The 21,634-nt window shown below is 35.7% G+C and overlaps 1 protein-coding gene across 2 annotated transcripts in view; it reads left to right on the forward strand.

Moving 5' to 3' along the window:
• Positions 1 to 17,774, forward strand: part of NAMPT (nicotinamide phosphoribosyltransferase) — a 35,099-nt gene extending 17,325 nt beyond the window's left edge. Inside the window, exons 5-11 of one of the 2 annotated variants that reach the window (XM_087438843.1) lie at positions 1,257 to 1,415; positions 1,995 to 2,131; positions 6,400 to 6,625; positions 8,393 to 8,512; positions 12,769 to 12,909; positions 14,099 to 14,233; positions 16,541 to 17,774. In XM_087438843.1, coding sequence (XP_087294969.1) covers positions 1,257 to 1,415; positions 1,995 to 2,131; positions 6,400 to 6,625; positions 8,393 to 8,512; positions 12,769 to 12,909; positions 14,099 to 14,233; positions 16,541 to 16,669 — 1,047 coding nt within the window. In that variant the 3' untranslated portion in view covers positions 16,670 to 17,774. The remainder of the gene's footprint in view (positions 1 to 1,256; positions 1,416 to 1,994; positions 2,132 to 6,399; positions 6,626 to 8,392; positions 8,513 to 12,768; positions 12,910 to 14,098; positions 14,234 to 16,540) is intronic. The other variant, XM_004439295.3, reaches the window with a different exon arrangement.
• The last annotated feature ends 3,860 nt before the right edge of the window (positions 17,775 to 21,634 follow it).

Here is a 21,634-nt window from a genome sequence, read left to right on the forward strand (position 1 = left end):
TAGCTTTTTGAATGAGCTCAGACATTGTTGTCATTTTAGCAGCTTTTTCTTAAATTTGAGGCTGCTTCTAATAACACATTACCTGGTTAATAAAATAAAAATAGAAAATTATGATCCTAGGATGGAGAAGGAGTGAATTCCCAAGCTGTAATAATTAATGCAGTTGCTGTGATTAAGCATCAGGCTTTGTTTGGGGTTTCCTGGCAGCCAAGGAAAAAAGAAATGAAGGGCCAGTTCTTATCAGAAAGTAGGAACCTAGCAATTCTTCCGTTTCCTCATTGGGGAACTTATATAATAGGCCCTGAGTTATAAAATAGTGACCTTGCAATTTTATAGCATATGCGGAAAAGTTTCATTTGGCTTTCTTACAGTGACTTTTGATAAATCCAAGGACATAAAGCATAACTCAGTGAGTAGAATCTCTAGTGCTAAACAAAAGTATCTCAAGTATATAACCTACTAGTGTAGTTATGTTATCCAAGGAAAAATTAGATCCAAAACTACCTAGAGGAGGGCCGGCCCCATGGCTTAGTGGTTAAGTGCGCGTGCTCTGCTGCTGGCAGCCCGGGTTCGGATCCCTGGCGCGCACCGACACACTGCTTCTCCGGCCATGCTGAGGCCGCATCCCACATACAGCAACTAGAAGGATGTGCAGCTATGATATACAACTATCTACTGGGGCTTTGGGGGAAAAATAAATAAATAAATAAAATTAAAAAAAAAAAAAAAAAAAAAACTACCTAGAGGAATAAATGAATAACTTTAGACCCATACTATTCAAGGTGTAGTCCGTGGACCAGTGCTGGTCCCTACAGGTCCACATTAAATACAGAAATCGAGGCTAAGCACTTAGAAACTTTTATAGTAATTGCCTCAACATCCAAGTGTGAGTATATTTTATAAAACTATTCATCCATGACACACAGAAAATATTTTAAAAAGTAGTATTTCATCACAGATAGTCTTTCTAAATATTATTTGCTTCTTTGGCACTTTGGATAGAAACTAGGTAATTTGACGTTTTCTACCATTAAGGGCCTGGTGTGCTTATCCTTTGTTTTGCTGATTTGAGAACTGACCTGTGGACTATATCTGGAATGCACATGGTGGGCATTCTGCTATACAGTTGAAATATTTAATGGGTTTTTCTAGTAGTATGGAAGTCCAGGGCATATCTCCAGAGAGAGGTAGGATTTTCCTCAGAAAGAACCCAATATTTTATGTTTTAATATTTGTGGTTAATTTTATTACTACAGACTATTCTTGTTCAATCCTGGTATCCAATCACAGTGGCCACAAATTCTAGAGAGCAGAAGAAAATATTGGCCAAATATTTGTTAGAAACATCTGGTAACTTAGATGGTCTGGAATACAAGTTACATGACTTTGGCTACAGAGGAGTCTCTTCCCAAGAGGTAAGAAACTATGAAATGAACTTCATTTAATGAAATGTGGACTGTCAGTTAGATTACCACTGTAAACTTTTGGGGAAGTTACTGGGATTGATCTTGGTTCTAAGTAGGCCACATTTTGAAATTCTAAAGATCCAGTCAGCAAACACATATTAAGTACCTACTGTGTGTCAGCCCCTGTTCCAAGTACATGGAATATAGCCTTCAGCAAATGTCCCTATCCTTTATATACCAGATGGGTGGATGGATGGACGGACAGGTGGACAGACAGACAGACAGACATAAATTTAGCAGCTGTCAGATAATGCTACAGAGAGCACAAGGCAGAGTAAGGGGAAAGAAGGTGATGGGAATTGGGGGCAGGTCACTATTTAATAGGTCTCTTTGAGGACGTAACAGTTGAATCTTTAAATATTTAGGAAAAACTAGATCTTTGTCATAAGGAACTATTATCAGAGATATCTGATATTATCTCTCGAAGAATACTGAAGACAGTAATTCCTTCGGGAGCTATGCTGTATACCTCAAGTATGGGTCTTTTCTTTTTCTTTTTTGGATTTTGGTTTATTGTTTATTTTCCAGACTGCTGGCATAGGAGCATCTGCTCATTTGGTTAACTTCAAAGGAACAGATACAGTAGCAGGAATTGCTTTAGTTAAAAAATACTATGGAACGAAAGATCGTGTTCCAGGCTATTCTGTTCCAGCGGCAGAACACAGGTAAAATTCTGTTTTCCTCTTCCTATTATCTAAACATTTGTTTTCTAAAACTACTATTTTTTCACTCTTGTAATTCAGTGATGTTTTGCCTAACTGTAGAGCCAGGTCCTACAGTGAATCTTCATGAATTTAAGCAGTACAAATTCAGTATTTATACTTTGTATAAAGATTCATATCAGGAAGGTAGAGAACCTTTAACCATCCTAATGGAAACAATTTAAGAGCTTTTTTCAACTCTCATATTGCCATATAGGGTTTATTTTAAGGACTTTTTCAACTGCTCTGTTGCCATATGCAGATAGGTTTTATTTGTTAAATTAAGTCTAGAAGCACTCACTGTAAAACCTGGTCACTTTTTCCCCTTTCCCTGTTCCTCTACATGAGCTCACCTATCTTTGCCCTGGCAATTGTCATCTGGACCCAGTACCCTCAATTGTAGATGAGCAAGTAAGCCCTTTTGATGAAAGAGAGGGCGTTCAGATTCTTCTTATGCTTCTTTATCTGATCTTACTGAGCCATCTCGAGTTAAACCAGAAAGCAATTATAATCTAGGCTGCAGCTCCTAGAATTAACTTTATTGAAAAGTCAGTGGAGTTTTTAAAATTTGTGCCAAACCTTATTTCTGGTTCTTATAACAAAAATTATTTACTGTAATTGGTTTGGGAAGGTATATTAAGTTCCACTCATACTTGAATATTGCAGGGTGCTAAAACCAACGGTGAGTTTAGAGTAAAGCTGAGCTTTTATGTAAGGCAATCTACTGGGTGCTACAAGGGATAGAAAGATAAAAATCGGACCCTATCTTCAGGATGAAAATAGTACACTAGCAACATTCTGCTCTGTTGATTAAGTGCTATTAAAGAGGTGCAATTAAAGGGCTCTAGTAGTACAAGGGAAGGAAAGGAAGAATCATATTCCATTGGTGGGATCAAGAAAGGTTTTATAGAGGTGATATGTGAAATCTTGACTTCTTGAAGGAATGGTAAAATTTAATGGCAGATATGGGGGATCATTCATTCTCTGAGTAATATTTATTGCCTGCGTACCCTGTGTCAGCATTGTCCTGAATGAGCAGAATGAAAGAGAGGAAGGAGAGTGTGAAATCGTTTAGGAAATAAGGGCTGAAACAGAGAGATTTTGTAGGGAACATGGGTAATCTGGGAAGACAGGTTAGTATAGGCCCTCAAATTCATTTTGACATTGAATGTTAACTATATGAGTATCATGCTAGGTCATTGTAATTGCATTTTCAGATAGGAGTGGGGCATTGAACTTTTTGAGCAAAGAAGTGATGTCATCAGAACTATTTTAGGAAGATTATTTTGATGGCAGGTTAGCCTATGAATTGAAAAAAAGAAACAAGAAATTAGGAGGCTTTACAGGAAGCAATTGCAATAGTTTTGAGAGATGGCAAGGTTCAGAACCAAGTGGCTAAAATGGGAAGAAGTGGATAAACATGAGCAATGGCTTCAAAGATGAAATTGTTAGAACTTGATGATTTGAATTAGAGCCCAGTAGAGAGTAGATTCAGCTAAGGTTAATGAGCATTGCTGTGTTAGTAGGGCCTTATTGAATAATTTCACATTCAAGATTAGTGAAACTGGGAATATAAGGGTGTCATTAACAGATAAAGGTTTTAGGATTACAGTATTTTTATTTTGGACTTGTATGTATATCTTTTAAAAACTTAATGTAGTATTCATATATTAGGCTCTTCACTGATGGTTTTGTTTCAAAGTAATAACATCACGAGTATGATACTATAATGGGTATGATACTATAAATCTGAGACTAAAGATAATATCTTCTTTAGGCCTTTCATGTTAAAACAGAGTGAAAATCCATTTTATTTTTAGTCTCAAAATATTTACTGCACTTGTAAGTTTGAATAAGAATATTTCAGATGTTCTTAAATAGAAAAGTCTTTCAAACAACAGCATAATATAGTGAAAAGAGGTTTGCACTGAAAGTTGGGAAACCTGAGTGACCTTACAGCTGACATACCGGGTGGCCTTGGGCAATCACTTCTCTCTCTCTTCTTTGGTTCCTCTGTCCAGCCAAACAAAAGGAGGAGCTAAAATTGTACATCTCAACATCAGAAGGTCATTGAGGATAAATGAGCTAACACCAAAAATAACTTAAAAATAAGAGAACTCTGAAATTTAGAGCATTGCCATTATTGTTATAGATAGTTTCTTAAGGAATATATGAATCTAGACTTAGAAATATTCAATTACATAACGCTTTCCTCCAACTTTGGAAAGATATCAAATTTAATTTGATACTGGAAATTGCAATAAGAGCATGAGTAGAATTCATTGAACAAACATTATAATCTTCATATACCAAGTACTATACTAGAGTAGGTGTTATGATTGGATTGTGTAGAGGGTGCTATAGAAAATGTCTATAGGATGATGAGATGAAGAAATTCATCTTCCTACCTAATGAAGTGGATCTGGAGTCCAGAAGAAAAACCTGGGCTAAAGTACAGATTTTGGAAACCCTTACCACACAGGTATTTTTGAAAAGCTTTGAGTGTTTTTCACACAGGGAGATGTGTGTAGAGGGAGACAGTGCCCAGGTCAGAGCCTTGGTTAGCTAGAAGGAGAGCACAGCATCTGGGAGAGACTGAAAAGGAACCATAGAAATAGAAAAAAAAAAATCAAAACATGGGAGCTGTCATTGAAATCATGGGAAAGGAAGCTTCAGGAAAGTTCAAATCCCATAGAGAAAGCAAGTAAGATAAAGACTAAAAATGAACAGTTCAGTTTGCTAGACACAATACACACAAATAGCAGAATTAGATGACTGTATTGATACAACGCTAGTAAAACGTAACTGCATAAGCCGTGACCTCTGACTATAGGAGTTTATTCTTACACTGTACATCTCTCCGGTGTTGGTGTTCTTGGAGTTGAATTCTTTCCCTTATAAAGAGGACAGTAGCATTCTTGATGTGAAGATGGGGCTTCTCTTCATCCATGTCTTAATTTTCCCTTTAGCCTTCAGATGCTTACATGAAGTAAGAGTTGGCATCCTAGCTATTGGCAGCCCCTGTAGTTGTTAAGCAGAGTGTTCACTATAAAATGAGTTTATATATAAATAGGTTCTCTCTCCATTTCAGACAAGAGTAGTCTCTGGGTAGTAAGTGTTTATAACCCTGCAGTGTCCATACACTGCTATCACCAGCATACCATTGAAAAGTTGTTTACTCCAGTCCTTTAGAAATAAAATTACAATTTCAAACATAAGTTAGTATGCCTCTTGAGACAGTTTTGAGATAAACTTATACCTACATGGAATTACATAATAAATGAATGGGTTGTCTTTCCGTTATTTTACTTAGGAAAATGGGATAGAGGCAAAGACTAGAAAATTAGGGAGAAGGAAAGATTGCCTGACATGAGGAAATGGTAACAATTATTAAATTCTGTTTAAGAATTTTTAAAATGGTTTATATTATATATTAATTAACCAACAGGTACTTAAGTTACATATTATTACTCTATTAATCCATTATTGAGGACATTGTAAAAATCACTATAACCATTCTTGCCTGATAGAAATTCTCATACTTTATTTCTCATCTTAATTATGTTTTGCTCAAACTAAGTATTAAAATTCTTATTCCCTGGGCATATATTAATTAGTAGTAGATAATCTATAAAAGAAATAAATGACTACCTGTTACTGGCCATTTGAAGATATAACAGGTAAAGAGTTAGTTGACTATATGTATGTATGGTATAGTATAAATAATTGTCTAAGTAATTGCCTTTAAGTATAAGATTTTGAAAAGTAAAAAAGATGTAATGTATGTCCCTGCTATTATTGGTATATGGTTTTGAAAATTCACAGAAGGGAGCCAAGTGGTTGCGTTACCTAGCAAAATAATGGGAATATATGTGTTCATTCTGACATCTTGGCATAATGTATAGAGTGCATTCAGCAAGTGCTTTTTAGCTTTGATATTAAATGAGTAGGTTCAGGAATTTAAAAAAAAACCTAGTTTATAGTTGGTTGAATTTGACTTAAGAGCCAAAATAACTATTGGAGAAGAGTAAGATTACTTATAGTCTTGAAAAAAATTGGCCAAGGGGTGGTTTGGCCCAAATATTCAACTAACCTTATGATGTTGCATTTGTTAAACTAAATCACTCACCTTCCCTGCAGTGTTGACGTATAGTATAGTAAACATGGGATATGATTCAGGAACAGATAATGTGTCTGCCTAAGTAAATCTGTATTTTTGTTTTGTTTTCTAGTACCATAACAGCTTGGGGCAAAGACCACGAAAAAGATGCTTTTGAACATATAGTAACACAGTTTTCATCAGTGCCTGTCTCTGTGGTCAGCGATAGCTATGACATTTATAATGCGTGTGAGAAAATATGGGGTGAAGATCTAAGACACTTAATAGTATCAAGAAGTACAGCAGCACCACTAATAATCAGACCTGATTCTGGAAATCCTCTTGACACTGTATTAAAGGTAAATTTTAATACGTAACTTGATTATTAAAATACCTATAGACTGGCTGCATCAACACGACTTTTAATTTCATTTGTACACACACCATTTCAGAACCATCTTGACCAGTCCCCTTACTTTAGAGTTGCAGCCCAGAGAGAGTAATAGATTTGCCCAAGGTCACACATTAATTCCAGAGAAAGGATACCCAGAGTTATGGGTTATTTATATACTGTCAAATAGACAGTTAAGTACTGTTGAATAGATATTTTCTTTTCTACTTTCCTTCAAAATTAATTAATAGCATTACTACTTTAAGCAAACCTGTGAATTGGTTACCAAGTTTGTGGTTTGTTTCTTTTCCTTTATCACAAGTCATTGCTCTACCTTTGAAGTTTTTAGTGCAAAAGAAATATGTGCAAAGTGATGTGGAATAAAAATAATTTGAAAATTCCTTTCAAGTAGTGATTCTTTAGAGATACTGTTGATGCTAATGTAGCAATGTTGCATTTTTTCAGTGTTTAGGACTTGGTTTGCCTTCTTTGATAAGCACTAATAGGAGCAGGTTATTTGATGCTTATTGCTAGAAAATATTATGTTAGGTGCTTTACTTAAGCTGTGTCATTTAATCTCTGTGAAAACCTCATGATAGATATTACTGTCTCTTTTTTTTTTTTTATAGACAAAGCAGCAGGCTTAGAGAGGTTAAAGTAATTTGCTTAAGGTGACACAACATGTGAAATAAGTCAAGTATCCAACATAGGTCTTTCTCGCTGTTGCCTTCCCACTTGACCACAGTTTCCCAACTAATGATTAGATGATAAATTACCCCTTAAGAAAGGGGAATAGAGAATCAAGGAGGTCTTTTCCTATCCTATTAAGTAATAGCCAATCTGAAGGTCTTACCTTAGCCTGAAATATTAACAGATTTGGTTTTAGCAAACTTAACACATTTCATGTTTTTCCTGTTACCTAATAAAAATGTACAGACCTAGTTTTAAGAATAAACTGAGTTATCAATATGGAATTTTCTCATTGTTAGAATCTTTATTTAGAAAAAGGGAGTGATTATTGGGGGCAGGAATATGTCTGGTAGGTCTCTTGTGTCTCTGACCAAGCTTTCTGAGAAATTTTAAATCAGTGTTTAGGTACTTTAGCTGCTACAAAACTTAATGAATAAGTGGGATGATTTGCATATTATGCAATTTGGCTTTAAGAAAAATGAGTGTCATCTTTAAGTGAGGAGAACTTCAGAGAAACTGTGGGCTATATATGCTTCATTTCCAGCTCTGCCTGCATATCATGATTTCTCTGAACTTTGTGATCCAAATGGATTTATATTTGAGTTATATCAGACAGATTAAACCAAACTAAACTATTGGGCACAAGTAGAATAAATCTAAATCAAAAGTATAATTGTGAGTTTGTTAAATGACGCTTTATATACTTTTTAAAATATTATATTTACTGTTTTAAGTTTCTAATGTTAAAGGTTTTTTTTCTGAATCTGTATAATTTGAAAAATGTGAGAGAAAAAGCTGGTGTTTTGAGCCACTTTACAGTATAAATTGACTTGATAGAAAATAGCATGCCTATTTCTAACATAATCAAAACGAATTGAGACTAAATTTTAGAAGGCTTATACATAGTGTTGTGAAATTTTTTCAGTAATCTGATTATTATATTCTCAAGATTGTCTAGCAAAGTCACTTTTTTAACATTGGAAAGCTTTTACACTTTTTTTTCGCTTTTAGTTATTTTGTGTTCGATGTGTATTTTTCCATACAGGTTTTGGATATTTTAGGTAAGAAGTTCCCTGTTACTGAGAACTCAAAGGGCTACAAGTTGCTGCCACCTTATCTTAGAGTTATTCAAGGAGATGGCGTAGATATTAATACCTTACAAGAGGTATGTGTTTTATATTAAAAGTTCGAATAAGGCAGTCCTTATAATTAATCTCTTTTTTATTTGATAAACAATGCATTAATAATTTAAGTACAATTGTGATTCTTTTCATAAGTGTTTATAATGGTATATGTCTTTTCTGTTAATTACTTAAAATGTATAAATAATAGTAACTTAAAGTATAGAAGTACCAGCCACACCACACTAACTACTGCCAGTCCTAACTGGCCACCCTGGATGATGAACCTGAAGAAGTGTCACTAGGAAACAAGAAAATGCCAGTTAAGGAATATTCCTTGTATATAAAACATAGCCTTAACACTACTCAAATGAGTCTGTTTTAATAGAATGGGGTTTCACATACTCTAATAATGTGAAATTCGAATGGTATTAATAAGTGCTTTTTCAAAAATTACAGAATGGTTTGTTAGCTCTTCTAAATTAAACATTGACTATCATCACTATTATTGTTAGATTTAACCAAATAGTGTAAGTATTATATTAAAACTTTTGCCTCTGCTGTTTCTCAAATAAGCTTCTAAAGAGCTATAATTTCATTTTAACTAATACCTAAAATACTCATAAAAATTAAGGCTGTCACTGATAGCATAACGTAGACTATCTGCTGTTGTGAACCACTAACTTCAGTGTGTGTGGGTCTCACATGGTATCCGCTTGTATAACACAAGTTATCAGAGGGTTTTTCTGTTTGAGAGAGTTGGATGTAGTTAAAGTCAGTAGCCAAATTATAAGTAGTTTGTTTTCCAAATAAGATTCATTTAAAATAAGAACTATTGTGTATAATAAACAGTATTTCTGAGGTGATGTTCATTTAGAGTTCCAAAAGGAGGTGTCTGGAATAGATTCTTGCAATAACAGAAATGAGGTTTCCTCCTCCAACTCTCCCAAACTGCTTTGCCTAAGAAAAGTGGAAACTCCCCCAAACTCCTGGGAGACTTTTGGTATTGGGACATTAGGGGTTTCCATGTGAAAAGGAAGGAAGAGGTAGAAGAAAAGTCTGCAGTGAGGAGGAGGACTTGAGGATAGAAATCTCAGCTGGTGTGTTCAGTTGCTGTTGTCTCCTTAGCTGAGTTAAAGGTTTCTTACTCTGGTATCAGTTGAGAACTATTACCCCTACCTACATTATAGGCAGTTTAGCAGGTGCCCTCACACCCTCGCGCCCCCCTTTCAGATGAAGAAACATGAGCAGGGGACTGTACCAGCTGCAGAAAACCCATTAGCCCCAGCCCTTCCCATTGCTTGTTCCTCCCCTTCCTTGTTCCAGTGGTCCAGCTCTTTCTATTGGGTTGTTCAATCAGGCACTTGAACTTCCCTTTCAAAGCCGAAGCTCTTTGGCTTTCCTTTCTCTTGTTTTTGTTTTTTTTTTTAAATAAACTTTGAGAGAATGTATGTGCATTTTTAAAGTTGAGAATCAACTCAAAACTTAAAAATTTTATTTAACCCCATCCACAAGAAGTTAAATATGAAGACAAATACTGTTTGGCGTTGGAAAAACGTGAAACAGAACGCTCAGACAATGAAGGGTTTGTGTACATGCAGATGCACTCGTGTTATTTTACCTAAAGGAATGCCTGCCTTCCTCATCGTGGAGGTGGTCAAAAGAAGCTTTTAGGAGCAGGAAAAGGAATTCACATAGCAGCTTTGCTTTGCACATATACTAAATTAGATGCCTTCATTTTGACAAAATGAAAAATCTTTTAATTTCAAACAGCTGAGTTCTCTCATTGACTGTCAGCCTTGCTCTTGGAGTTTGCCCTTCACCGTCTTCCCTGTAATGTCCCACGAAGTGTACAGTGTCACCCTGCTCTAGGGTTTTGTGTTACCAAAGTGAGTCTGCTTACTTAGGAAGAGAGGCAGAAATCTCTTTTGTGTTGGACAAAACACAACAGTGTGTCTGCTCTTTCTGTTTGTATCTTGGGTAGGGATTCAGTCATTATTATCATTGAACCTTTCCATCGGAGTGATTCATTAATGACATTAAAATGGTATCGAATTCTCAAAATTGGCAAGAAGATTTCTTTTCAAGTGAAGTCCCACATATTTTAAACATTTTTCTTCCTCGTTAGCTATCCTACTGTTCTTTTCTTAGAACCCTTTTCTCTACCTTTCTAGGAAATTTACCCTGATCCTCACAACTTCAGTCTAGAGACTTAATAGAAGACATTGGTTTTATGTAAATCTTAATGATAAGAATAAATTAATTTTTTGATCTACATAAAATATTGTGAAAGCACTTGTAGATTGTAGTGCATGATTTAAATGTATGGCTGTGTTAAAAATATTTCATTTAAACCCTAATGGTGTAATGACTTCTCATTTCAGTTACGTTAGATACCTTGGGTGTGAGATATGAGAATGAAGAGTGGTATTTTGTTAATTTATGTCTAATCAGATTTTCTGATTTGTATATGTAAACATTTTTAAATAGCAATTTTTTCTTTAATTCTATAATTTCCTGTAATGTTAACAGAAAAATTCACTTTAACTCTAAACTGTCTAAATTTTATAACTTTTGGTGAAGGTATATGGGAACAATATCTTAAAGAAACTGGACCCAAAATACCGAGAGATGACATTAGTTGATACTCTTCTTTGTAATTTCCTCATTCTTGTGCTTCTGAGGCATATATAAAATCAGGTGACAGGTCTGAAACTGTTTTCTCTATTTTACCCAAACCACCTTACCCTCCATCAGTCCATTTCCCTTTCTTTTCCTCTGTTTTCTCTTCTACTCTTTGTATTTCTTCCATATTGAAATGCACTCTTTTGGAACATGCCTTAATTTCATAAGGTTTTTGTTGCTGTTGTACTTTGTGTGTTATACTTGTTCCCAGTTGTCAATGAAAAATAAATCTGAATTCAGGGCTCTTGAGTACTCCTGGGTTCAGGTATAATAATAAAGACATGAGACTGGGTTTATGTACAGCCTAAGAAATCACTTTGAAATAAATTGTATATGTTTCCCCCTTGATGCCGCTGGTAAAAAAGAAAAAGAAAGCTACACGTATAGCAGGAGAATTAAAAGGTTGGAATTTAAAAAGAAAGTTGCATTTCTAAATGTGGGTTTGTTAAAAGATGAAGGTCCTTGGAGTTGATGTATTTTTATCTTGCAGTATTGAAAATAAGGAATAGATAAAAAGTCAGTTTGAGACTCTTAGTATTAAAAGAGAATATGGTGAATTTGTATTAATATTTCACATAAAACTGTTAAAATTGCTTATGATTTTCTAATCACTTCTGAATGATCTGTTTAAATAAAATAGAACCAGATTTTCCAATTACTTCCTTTTGACTAGTCTCATGAAATTAAAGGAATGGTTACTAAATTTCACTTGCCACCTTCTATCATAAAAGTGCTTGAACATGTTAAATCAGATGACAGATGCTAGGTAAATAAGTCCTACTTAGGAGAAATGCAAATGACATTGATAATAATGTAGCTTAATAAATTAATGTAACTTTTAAATGTGTGTCCCTTGAAAGAACTGTTTTAGCTGCGAGAACTATATGTTCATACAGGTCTCTCTAGCTGGCTTAGTAGATGATCATTCTCCCAAAAATGATCCAGTGATAAATCTTAACACCTAGTCTGTTCATAATTTTGATTATGGCACTGGAGCACCAGCTGGAATAAAATGTCTCAACTCTTAGGCAGGAGAGAATATTTTATATTGTTTTACCACCAATATCCATTAATTTTTAAATGCCCTATCACATATGACAGGCACTCCGACGTGATAACATGTGCTGAGATTTATTAGTGCTGATTAGTCGTTCCTCGAGTCTAGTATTTGGAGCAGATGTCTCGGCTCCCTTGCGTGTGCTTCTGGCATGTAGGCAATACAAGCTCGAGACGCAGAGGAGAGAAGTTTACCCAAGTAACCTTAGATATTGATAGCCAGTTTCTCCTCTCTGCCTCTCATTTCCTTCACTCCCCCAACCCCAACCACAATCACAGTGACACCACCACCACAAATTCAGGAACTTTGAATGAAATCCCCTCCTTCCACACTTAGCCCTCAGGCTGCCCTTTTTCGAGGGAGTGGGTCTTTTAAAAGAGAGAATGTGGACTATAACTTTGTGTAGGCCTTATTCTTACTTCATTATTTACTGTGTTATAAAACAGCTCTAGGATGGTTTAGTATTTATCAGTATGGCCCAATGAAAATTACTTCCTTCCTCTTCCAAAATACTTAGTTTTTGTTTACTTATTTGTTTTTTATTTTTTAATCTTCTAGATTGTAGAAGGCATGAAGCAAGAAAAATGGAGTATTGAAAATATTGCCTTTGGTTCTGGTGGAGCTTTGCTACAGAAATTAACAAGAGATCTCTTGAATTGTTCCTTCAAGTGTAGTTATGTTGTAACCAATGGTCTTGGGGTATGTCCTTCAACTTTCACTCCTGTATTAGTACCTTCTTGATGTATCTAGGTAGAATGCAGCTGCTGAATATGGTAACCAAAGGATAATATGGTCCTGAACTATGAATATGTTGTCAGGTGCCACTGACCTTGACTCAGAAACAAGGAAAGAAAAGAGACATTAGGTAATAAATAACATGACTTAGGAGAAAAAAGGAGACTTGGAAAAAGGAGAGAAAATAAGAGATTATTTAAGAGAGAGAATGCAGGTCAGTCATTTCCCACTGATTCAGTATGTACCTCTGAATCAAAAAGTTGACATAGCTATCATATATTAAAGACATGCAAGTATGTAAACACTGTCAAAACAGTGCTTTAGGAAGATGGAGTGTAAAGTTGGAGTTGTGATACCAGAATCACATTCTAGTAGCCTTAGAACAGGAGAACCCCAGCTGCTAGGCAGCTGACCAACAATCCCCTGAGCTCTTTATAGGCTATGGAGAGTCTGTGGATCAGAGGGTGGGGGTGGGGGATACTAAGAACCTCTGAGAACACCTGGGGGGCTTCCTGCGTCACCTCACCTCCGTCCTTCTCTGGGCACTTCTGGGGTTGACTTGTCAGCTTCTCCTCTCATAGCCATCACTAGTTGCTTCTATTAGGTTTTGTCGTCCCACTTTCTGATCCTAAAACAAACCTTCTGCTCTCTTCATGTTCTCTAGGTCTTTTTTGCTTCTGGCAGTAAGTAGGTAATAGAGTTAAAAAGTAACAAAAGGAAAAGGTTATGAAGTAGGAAAGCTTTTACCTTAGTATGATCCTGGTTTCCTTGCCACAGATTATATAATAGAGTTAACATAGATTTTTTTCCAATAGTATGCATGATCAGCTTAGAGACAATTTGTAATATACAAGGAGACACTTTAAGGGTTACATTTTAACCTCAAGGACCTACTACAAATGGAGTATTAGGTATTCTGCAGTGGTTAAAGGATCTCCTAAGATTTGGATTTTTTTCAAACCTTTTTTCATAACAGGATTGTGTCCTCCAAAATAGGCTAGAGTTATGTTTCTGAAAGCCCAATGTGGATTGGTTTAGTTATACCTATAAAGTGCCTTAGAATTTATAAATTATGTATATACTTTCTTTTTTAAGTGGGGGTATACATTCTAATGATTAGTCTTCTATTCCTCTTTCTTAATTTGGATTCCAGATTAATGTCTTTAAGGACCCAGTTGCTGATCCCAACAAAAGGTCCAAAAAGGGCCGATTATCTTTACATAGGACACCAGCAGGGAACTTTGTTACCCTTGAGGAAGGAAAAGGAGACCTTGAGGAATATGGTCAGGTATGTATCTATGCTGATTGGTTTTGTTGTTTTTTTCTTAACAGTAGTAGGTTGGCTCTCCAAATTATGAATGGAAGCTTTTATGTTGTATTTTATTTTAAAATTATTTTCAGAACAATGTTTTTCTTGGAGGACAAAGTAGTTTTATTGTAAAACATAAAATTACTGACCTAGCCTACCAAAATAAGATGAAGAACAAGCAGTGGCTAGATCATAAATATGAGACATGTGCATATATTGGGTGAAATAATTTTATAACGTTCAAAAAAAGGTAAAAGTTGGTCTACATAGTGACCGGCAGGGGAGTAATTGATGAGCTTCAACATGCTTGTGTGTATTTGATCTTAATCTTACTGCCAAACAGTAGTGAATCGTTTCTGAAGAGGAGTAGTTAAGAATACTTAAAGGATGCTGCTCTTAGATTTCTCATTGCTATTTATGTTCTAGTAAAACTTTGGTAATTTTAATAGATAAAAGAAGGGCTATCCAAATTCTAAAATGTTGTTAAAGATAATTCTGTTTTTTTAAAACTTAATAGAATTCAGTTCAGATAGTTTTCTTTAGTCTCGTTTGATTCTCACAACTCTATAGGCTAATAAAAAAGCAAATTATGTTCTCTTAGAGGTGTAAGATATGGAAATGACATGACTTGATTCAGATTACATAACTAATAAATGGTGAAACCTAAACTTAACCAACTTTTCTGATTCAAGTCAAACTGGAAAAATTTATAGCACAGTCCTGCATCATTTAACAACAGGGACACATTCTGAGATGCGTCATTAGGCAGTGGGTCATTTTTGCAAACATCATAGAGTGTGCTTACACAACCCTCAATGGTATAGAGTACCACACACCTACGCCATATGGTACTAATCTTATGAGACCACTGTCGTAGATGCGGTCCATCACTGACTAAAATTATGTGGCACATGACTGTATGCTAAAGTAGTCCATATGGTCTAATGGTTTTTAACATACAAAAAGTACATTTATATTCATGAACACAAGTTATACAATTTCTGCTTTTTAAGCCACTGGATTGGAAAAAACTACTCATTTTTAGAGGGAAATTACTCATGAATATTCATATTCTCAGAGGATAGTTTACACTAAACATGCTAGTTTATTACTTTAGATTCTTTATACCATATCAAATATTCTGTTTACTTTTATTATATTCGTTAAGATTCTGAGCCAGAATTAATGAAATAACATTTTTATGTTATCTTTAATGAAAATATATAAGTTCTTAAACAAAGTTTTAGATCCTTTTGTATAGCCTGTTATGCAGTTCTTTGAGTAGCCTTCACTTAACTCGTCTAGCTACGAAGTCTTTGCTGAATTAGTTTATCCCAGATGGACTAAGGTCACTTTAGACATGGTCATAACTGTGACTTTAAAAAGGCATTGATTTTAAGAGTATGTGAATTTAAGAATAGGAACCACCATTCCTTAATAGATTATATTTAACTTTATGAAAGAAAATGCTATAGCTAGAGCAATGTGATTTGAAACAACATAGTGACAAAAATAATAGTGTCATAGGCACCTCAGTCTTCAGACTAGATGGAAAACAGGCACAATAGATCACTTATATGGATTTGTCAAAGAGAAACAGAAACTAGAGGCAGATAATTCCTTAGTGAGACAGGAGTGGGCTTTATCAGATCCAAAAGGGAATTTAGTCCTAATTCTCTTCATTTATCTTTGTTACCCTTATGTGGATCAAATGGATTACTTGTATCATTGACTTGCGAATATATACAGAGAGTCTTGAAATCAATGCTTATTTTGGTTTCCGTTTTAGGTTTGGTTTTTTGTTTTTTAGCGTTTTTTTCGTTTGTTTTAAACCCAAAACTCAGTGACTAGTAAATTTATTAAATTCCAGGTTGATAAGTTGCCTGGGTGTTGAGTCTGTTGACTAGAACAAGGGAAGGTCTGGCAGGCTTCCCTTGCTGTGCTGTCAGTCATGAGTATCAGCAACAGCCATAGTTCTTGTGGGCAACCAGGCAGCAAGCATCTTCCACCTGAACAAAAAGAGATGGGTCACCTAGGTTTTTTTGTTTTTCCTTTAAGGAAGAATGTGACATTTAGATCATTCCTTTTCATAAAAGTTAAATATGTCTACACAGCCATTTTAGATAGCGCCTTGCTCTCTGCCTTTGCTCCACCAGCATTCTTTGTGTATAAAATCATTTTATAATTTGAACACCATCAATATCTCTGTGTATTTGACTAGTCTAACTCATCAAAGCATTATTTAAGTATTTTGCTTGATAGTCTGATATAATCATTCAATTTTAGTATTGTTTATTTGTGCAGGATCTTCTCCATACTGTCTTCAAGAATGGAAAGGTGACAAAAAACTATTCCTTCGATGAAGTGAGAAAAAATGCAATGCTGGATATCGAACTGGAAGCAGCACCTCATTAGGCTTTGTTTTATGACTGGGTGTGCGTGTGTGTCTGTCTGCGTGCATGTGTGTTATGCGCATGCATGCACGTATACACCTGTGTGTATGTAATACATAATGTTTATTGTACAGATGTGTGGGGGTTTGTGTTTTATGATACATTACAGCCAAATTATTTGTTGGTTTATGGACATACTGCCCTTTCATTTTTTTCTTTTTTTTTCCAATGTTTAGGTGATCTGAAATTAGGAAATGCACTTAGCCATGTAAAAGATTAATGCTAAAGGAAGCTTTTTAGGGCCCTTTGCCAGTAGATAGTAATTCAATCTGGTATTGATCTTTTCACAAATAACAGAACCGAGAAACTTTTATATATAACTGAAGATCACATAAAACAGATTTGCATAAAATTATCATGATTGCTTTATGTTTATATTTAACTTGTATTTTTGTACAAACAAGATTGTGTAAGATATATTTAAAGTTTCAGTGATTTAACAGTCTTTCCAACTTTTCATGATTTTTATGAGCACAGACTTTCAAGAAAATACTTGAAAATAAATTACATTGCCTTTTGTCCATTAATCAGCAAATAAAACATGGCCTTAACAAAGTTGTTTGTGTTATTGTACAATTTGAAAATTATGTTGGGACATACCTTATAGAATTACTAACCTCACTGCCCCTTGTAGAATATGTATTAATCATTCTACATTAAAGAAAATAATGGTTCTTACTGGAACGTCCAGGTACTGTACAGTGATTATATACGTGGGTCATTGCATTGTCCCAGTGAAATGCCGAATTTGAAAGGCCTGTACTGCAGTTTTATATGTCAGATATTGCCTGTGGCTCTAATATGCACCTCAAGATTTTAAGGAGATAATGTTTTTAGAGAGAATTTCTGCTTCCGCTATAGAATATAGGCATAAATGTAAAATATTGACAAAAGTGGAAGCAGTGTATTTTAAAATAATTACACTTCTGAATTTATTTTTCCTATTCTATAGTTGATATGACTTAAATGAATTACTGGAATGGGTAGTGAGTGTACTTATTTTAAATGTTTTGATTCTGTTATATTTTTCATTAAGTTTTTTAAAAATTAAATTGGATATTAAATTGTATGGGCATCATTTATTGATTTTTAAACTCAATCCCTCAATAAATAATACTTAAGCAAGTTCTTAAACGAAGATAAATTATCCCCAATGAAAAGCATGATGACATGAGTTTGAATAGAAGAATCTTAACCCAAAGCAGAAAATTGGGTAAATTCAAAGTGTTTAACATCAAAATGTTCTAGAGTGATTAACTGCTAGATTCTGAGTCAGTCATCACACCTCACTAGAGATCAGTTTGGTTTTTTTTTTTTTGGATGATTCTGCTGTGTTTAGGTCAGTTCTTGTAAGGCAGGTTGGCCTGCTATGCAATGGCCCACAGGCCAGATTCAGCCTGCTCTGGTTTTGTGTGAATACATATTGTCTGTGGCTGCTTTCTCACAACAGCAGCGGAAATTGAGTAGTTGCATTAGTGACCGTGTGGTCCACAAAGCCTGAAATGTTTATCATCTGATCCTTTACAAAAAAAGTTTGTCGACCCCTATTCTCAGAAAAGGAGTGTGCCTTGAATTTTAAGAGAGATGTTGATTTCCAGGGAAGGGAGAAGGCTAAATGATATGGAATTTGTTTCTCTTTTGTCCTTTCTTTTCCCATTTGAGAATCTGATACTGGAAAACTGATTTAGAAAAGCTTTAACAACATGACAGTAAATGTGAGATTTTAAAAATTGAAAAGCTGTAAATTATCTGTCCTAAACAGTTACATGAAAAGTATTTTATCAGTAGAATAATTAATTAGTGGTGAGTTATCTGTCTTAAACATCTTTTATAAGCAGCATTAAAAAGAATAGGTTTTTGCAGCTTATTCTAAACACTTGTTTAATGAGAACAATAAGCATTATTCACTTTTATTAAGAGTTTTCGTCATGTAATCCCTGGTGAAAAATAATTTTAAGCTGATTTTTTTTAATATATCTAAGCATAAATTAGTAGTGTTAAGAACACACCTTTTTCTTCACAAAACATGCTTAAGAGGCTTATAGCGAATTAAACGAAACTATATTTATTACCCATAACAACTTTGATAACCATCTATAATTTTGATTTTGTTTAAGCATTGGAATTATACTACAGACAATATTCTTTGTGTACCGTGAATTTCAGAAGTTTCAGAGTATCTAGTGTTTTATTTTAAAACTTTCAGTGAGTACTAAGATTTGTACATGGCCATAGATTGGGGGGGTGGAATGATTAATTCTGTTAGCTGTTAGTCACTTGGAACTGATTAATCCTGAATTTCCATCACTAAGCACTTAGTATTTGGCTGTCCCCATTCTGAGTAGCAGATGGTTAACCTAGATATCAAATAGAACTCTGCTGTGTGTCACCCTTAAATCAGCCTCACTCGTCCAGAAAAAAGCAAATGGCATGTATGGTTTGCTTAAGTCATTAGATCTGCAGTTGATATCAAATTAATCCCCCTCAATTCATCATACCATGAAGTATTTGTATTTTAAATAGGAGATAGGAGTTCTGTGTTAAGACTCTTTATTTGGACTCTACACTTAAAGTAAAATGGTTTTAATGATTATCCCTTATTTCCTTTCTTGAAGTAAACTGTTATGAAAAAAATTTTATAGTGAAATACATCTTGGAAAACTAGAAAGAGAAAAATGGCAAGGTATTGTTCTGTTTGCCATAATTAGAATTCACTTAAACACTAAAGCAAGTATTTTTTAGCTTTACATTCCTTTTTAACCCATTCGGTAGAGAATGTCAGCTTTTCTCCCGAGTTGTATGTTAAATCAGTTCTAATATGTATTCAACATCAAAGATGAACATGTAATAAACGTGGAAATAAAGTTTAGCTCTATTAGTGAAATGTTAAATTTGACTGCGTGCTTCAAATAATGGCATTTCCAGACTTACATTTTCTAGGTGACTCTTATTCTCTGCCTTGTGCAGCTGTATGAATGGCAGTGCCTCTTACAGAGAATACTGGAGGGAGACCAGATTTGCGGGGAGAGAGCACAGTTCCTATGCTAAGATTTGAGATGTTTGAATGTGGATTTTAGTTGGATACACAGATTTGGGGACAGAAGGGTCTCAAGGTATGAATTTGATGTATAGTTGGATGGTCATTGGAGACAGGGGAGGATACTTCTCTAGGGAGAGTGTAGAGTATGGCCTGGCAAACCACAGGCCATAGGCCACATCCACCCACCACCTGTTTTTATAAATAAAGTCTTACTGGAACACAGCCACACCTGTTAGTTTACTTATTGTCTATGGCTGCTTTCATGCTACAATGGCAGAGTTGACTAGCTGCAACACAGACCTTATGGCCTGCAAAGCCTCAAATAATTTACTGTATGGCACTTGAAAGAAAAAACTGCCAATCTCTGCTATAGAGGAAAAAGAAAAGAGGACCTGGGGCAAACCCATAGGAACGCTCCAAAGGTAAGTGGCAGAAGAGGAGCAGGCGAAGGAGACCGATAGCGATAGCTAAAGAGAGGAAAGCCAGGAGGAGCGGAGTCATGAAAGCCAGAGGAAGGGAGTTTTTCTGCACAGGTGTTGAATGCTGCTGAGAGATCAAGTAGGGTGAGGAATTAAAAGCATCTCTTGGGTTTAACCTCCTGAAATAATGGGTGGCTTAGAGACATTCCCTTCCGGGGAGTGGAGGAGGCAGATGTCAGAAAGAAGCTACCTGACACAACTCTGAACTTTCAGTGTGAAGAGGAGGAGAGAATAAGGCAGTAATGTGTCTTCGTTTCCCTTTTTAGCCACAGCATAACCTGTGACAAAGACCAGGGAAGAGGGGGAAGTTGAAGATAGGCCAAAAGGGATCAGCGACGGTGCTGGGTTTCCAAGCAGGTGGAGGAGGATGGGGTCCAGAGCACTGGTGAAGGGTTTGGCTTTTAGATGGGAGGGGTGCTTTTATTCCAGAAGAAGAGGAGGATAGGTGCATATGCAGACTTTGGTTTTCTCTGTGAAGGCAGAGACCAGAGGGGACTGGAGTTTTGAAAATGGAGGTTTTAAAATGATTATTGTGGAGAATAAGGTGACCAGAGGTGTAGTAGGACTGTAGAGCGGTGTGGATGAACCAACTATTAGGTGATTGAGAACTCAGTGAAAATGTGCCTCTCGTGATTTTTTTGTTCCCCTCCCTAGTAGCACCGTGATGCCTGGGTACACACAGAGAAAATAGACAGACTTGGGGTTTTGCCAGATGAGTCTGATAGAACAAAAGGACGATAATTGGGTAATTGTTGAAATAACTGAGTTGTTGAAATAATGGTCCTATGGTATCTAAACTGGATAGGTAAGGACGTGAGGGCAACAAAAGCAGGGGGAAGATAGTAGAGAGCCTGATGGACAGTCTGATGACAGCTCTGATCTGTTGGGAGTTGTTGAACAAGCACGTTTGGAAGGACAGAAATGCTCATCTGACACTAGGATGATTAGACTAGTGATCTGAGAGGAGCAGTTCATGGTGTAGTATGATCTAAGATGCGACCTTGCAGTGGCTAAGTGAAGTCAAGAAGATCATTAAAGACAAAACAAGATCAAGAAACCTGAAAGCACAAGTGGGTTGGACAGGTGGATATTAACATCCAGGAAGATAGCAGAAGTTGTATTGGAGAGGAAAACTAAATCAGGTGCCCAAGTATTCAGTGAATGAAGGGAAGGGACCAGGAGGCCAGCAGGAGGCAGCAACAAGGAGGAGTGTGAGCCTCACAGGGATCAGGTGGAAACCACTGAGCTAGGCCTCTCGGGAGAGTCCAAGCACGCGTGGACATGTATGAACAGATTAACAAGTGCTCTGTGGATTGCCAAAGATTTGATGTCCTTTACCAGGCACTCAGGAAATATTTGTTGACTTAATGAACAGATGGAGGAAGGAATAACCTAGATCAAAAATTTC

This window comes from Ceratotherium simum, chromosome 1 (genome assembly GCF_057802395.1).
Source record: "Ceratotherium simum simum isolate JZ-2026a chromosome 1, ASM5780239v1, whole genome shotgun sequence".
NCBI classification, from domain to species: domain Eukaryota; kingdom Metazoa; phylum Chordata; class Mammalia; order Perissodactyla; family Rhinocerotidae; genus Ceratotherium; species Ceratotherium simum.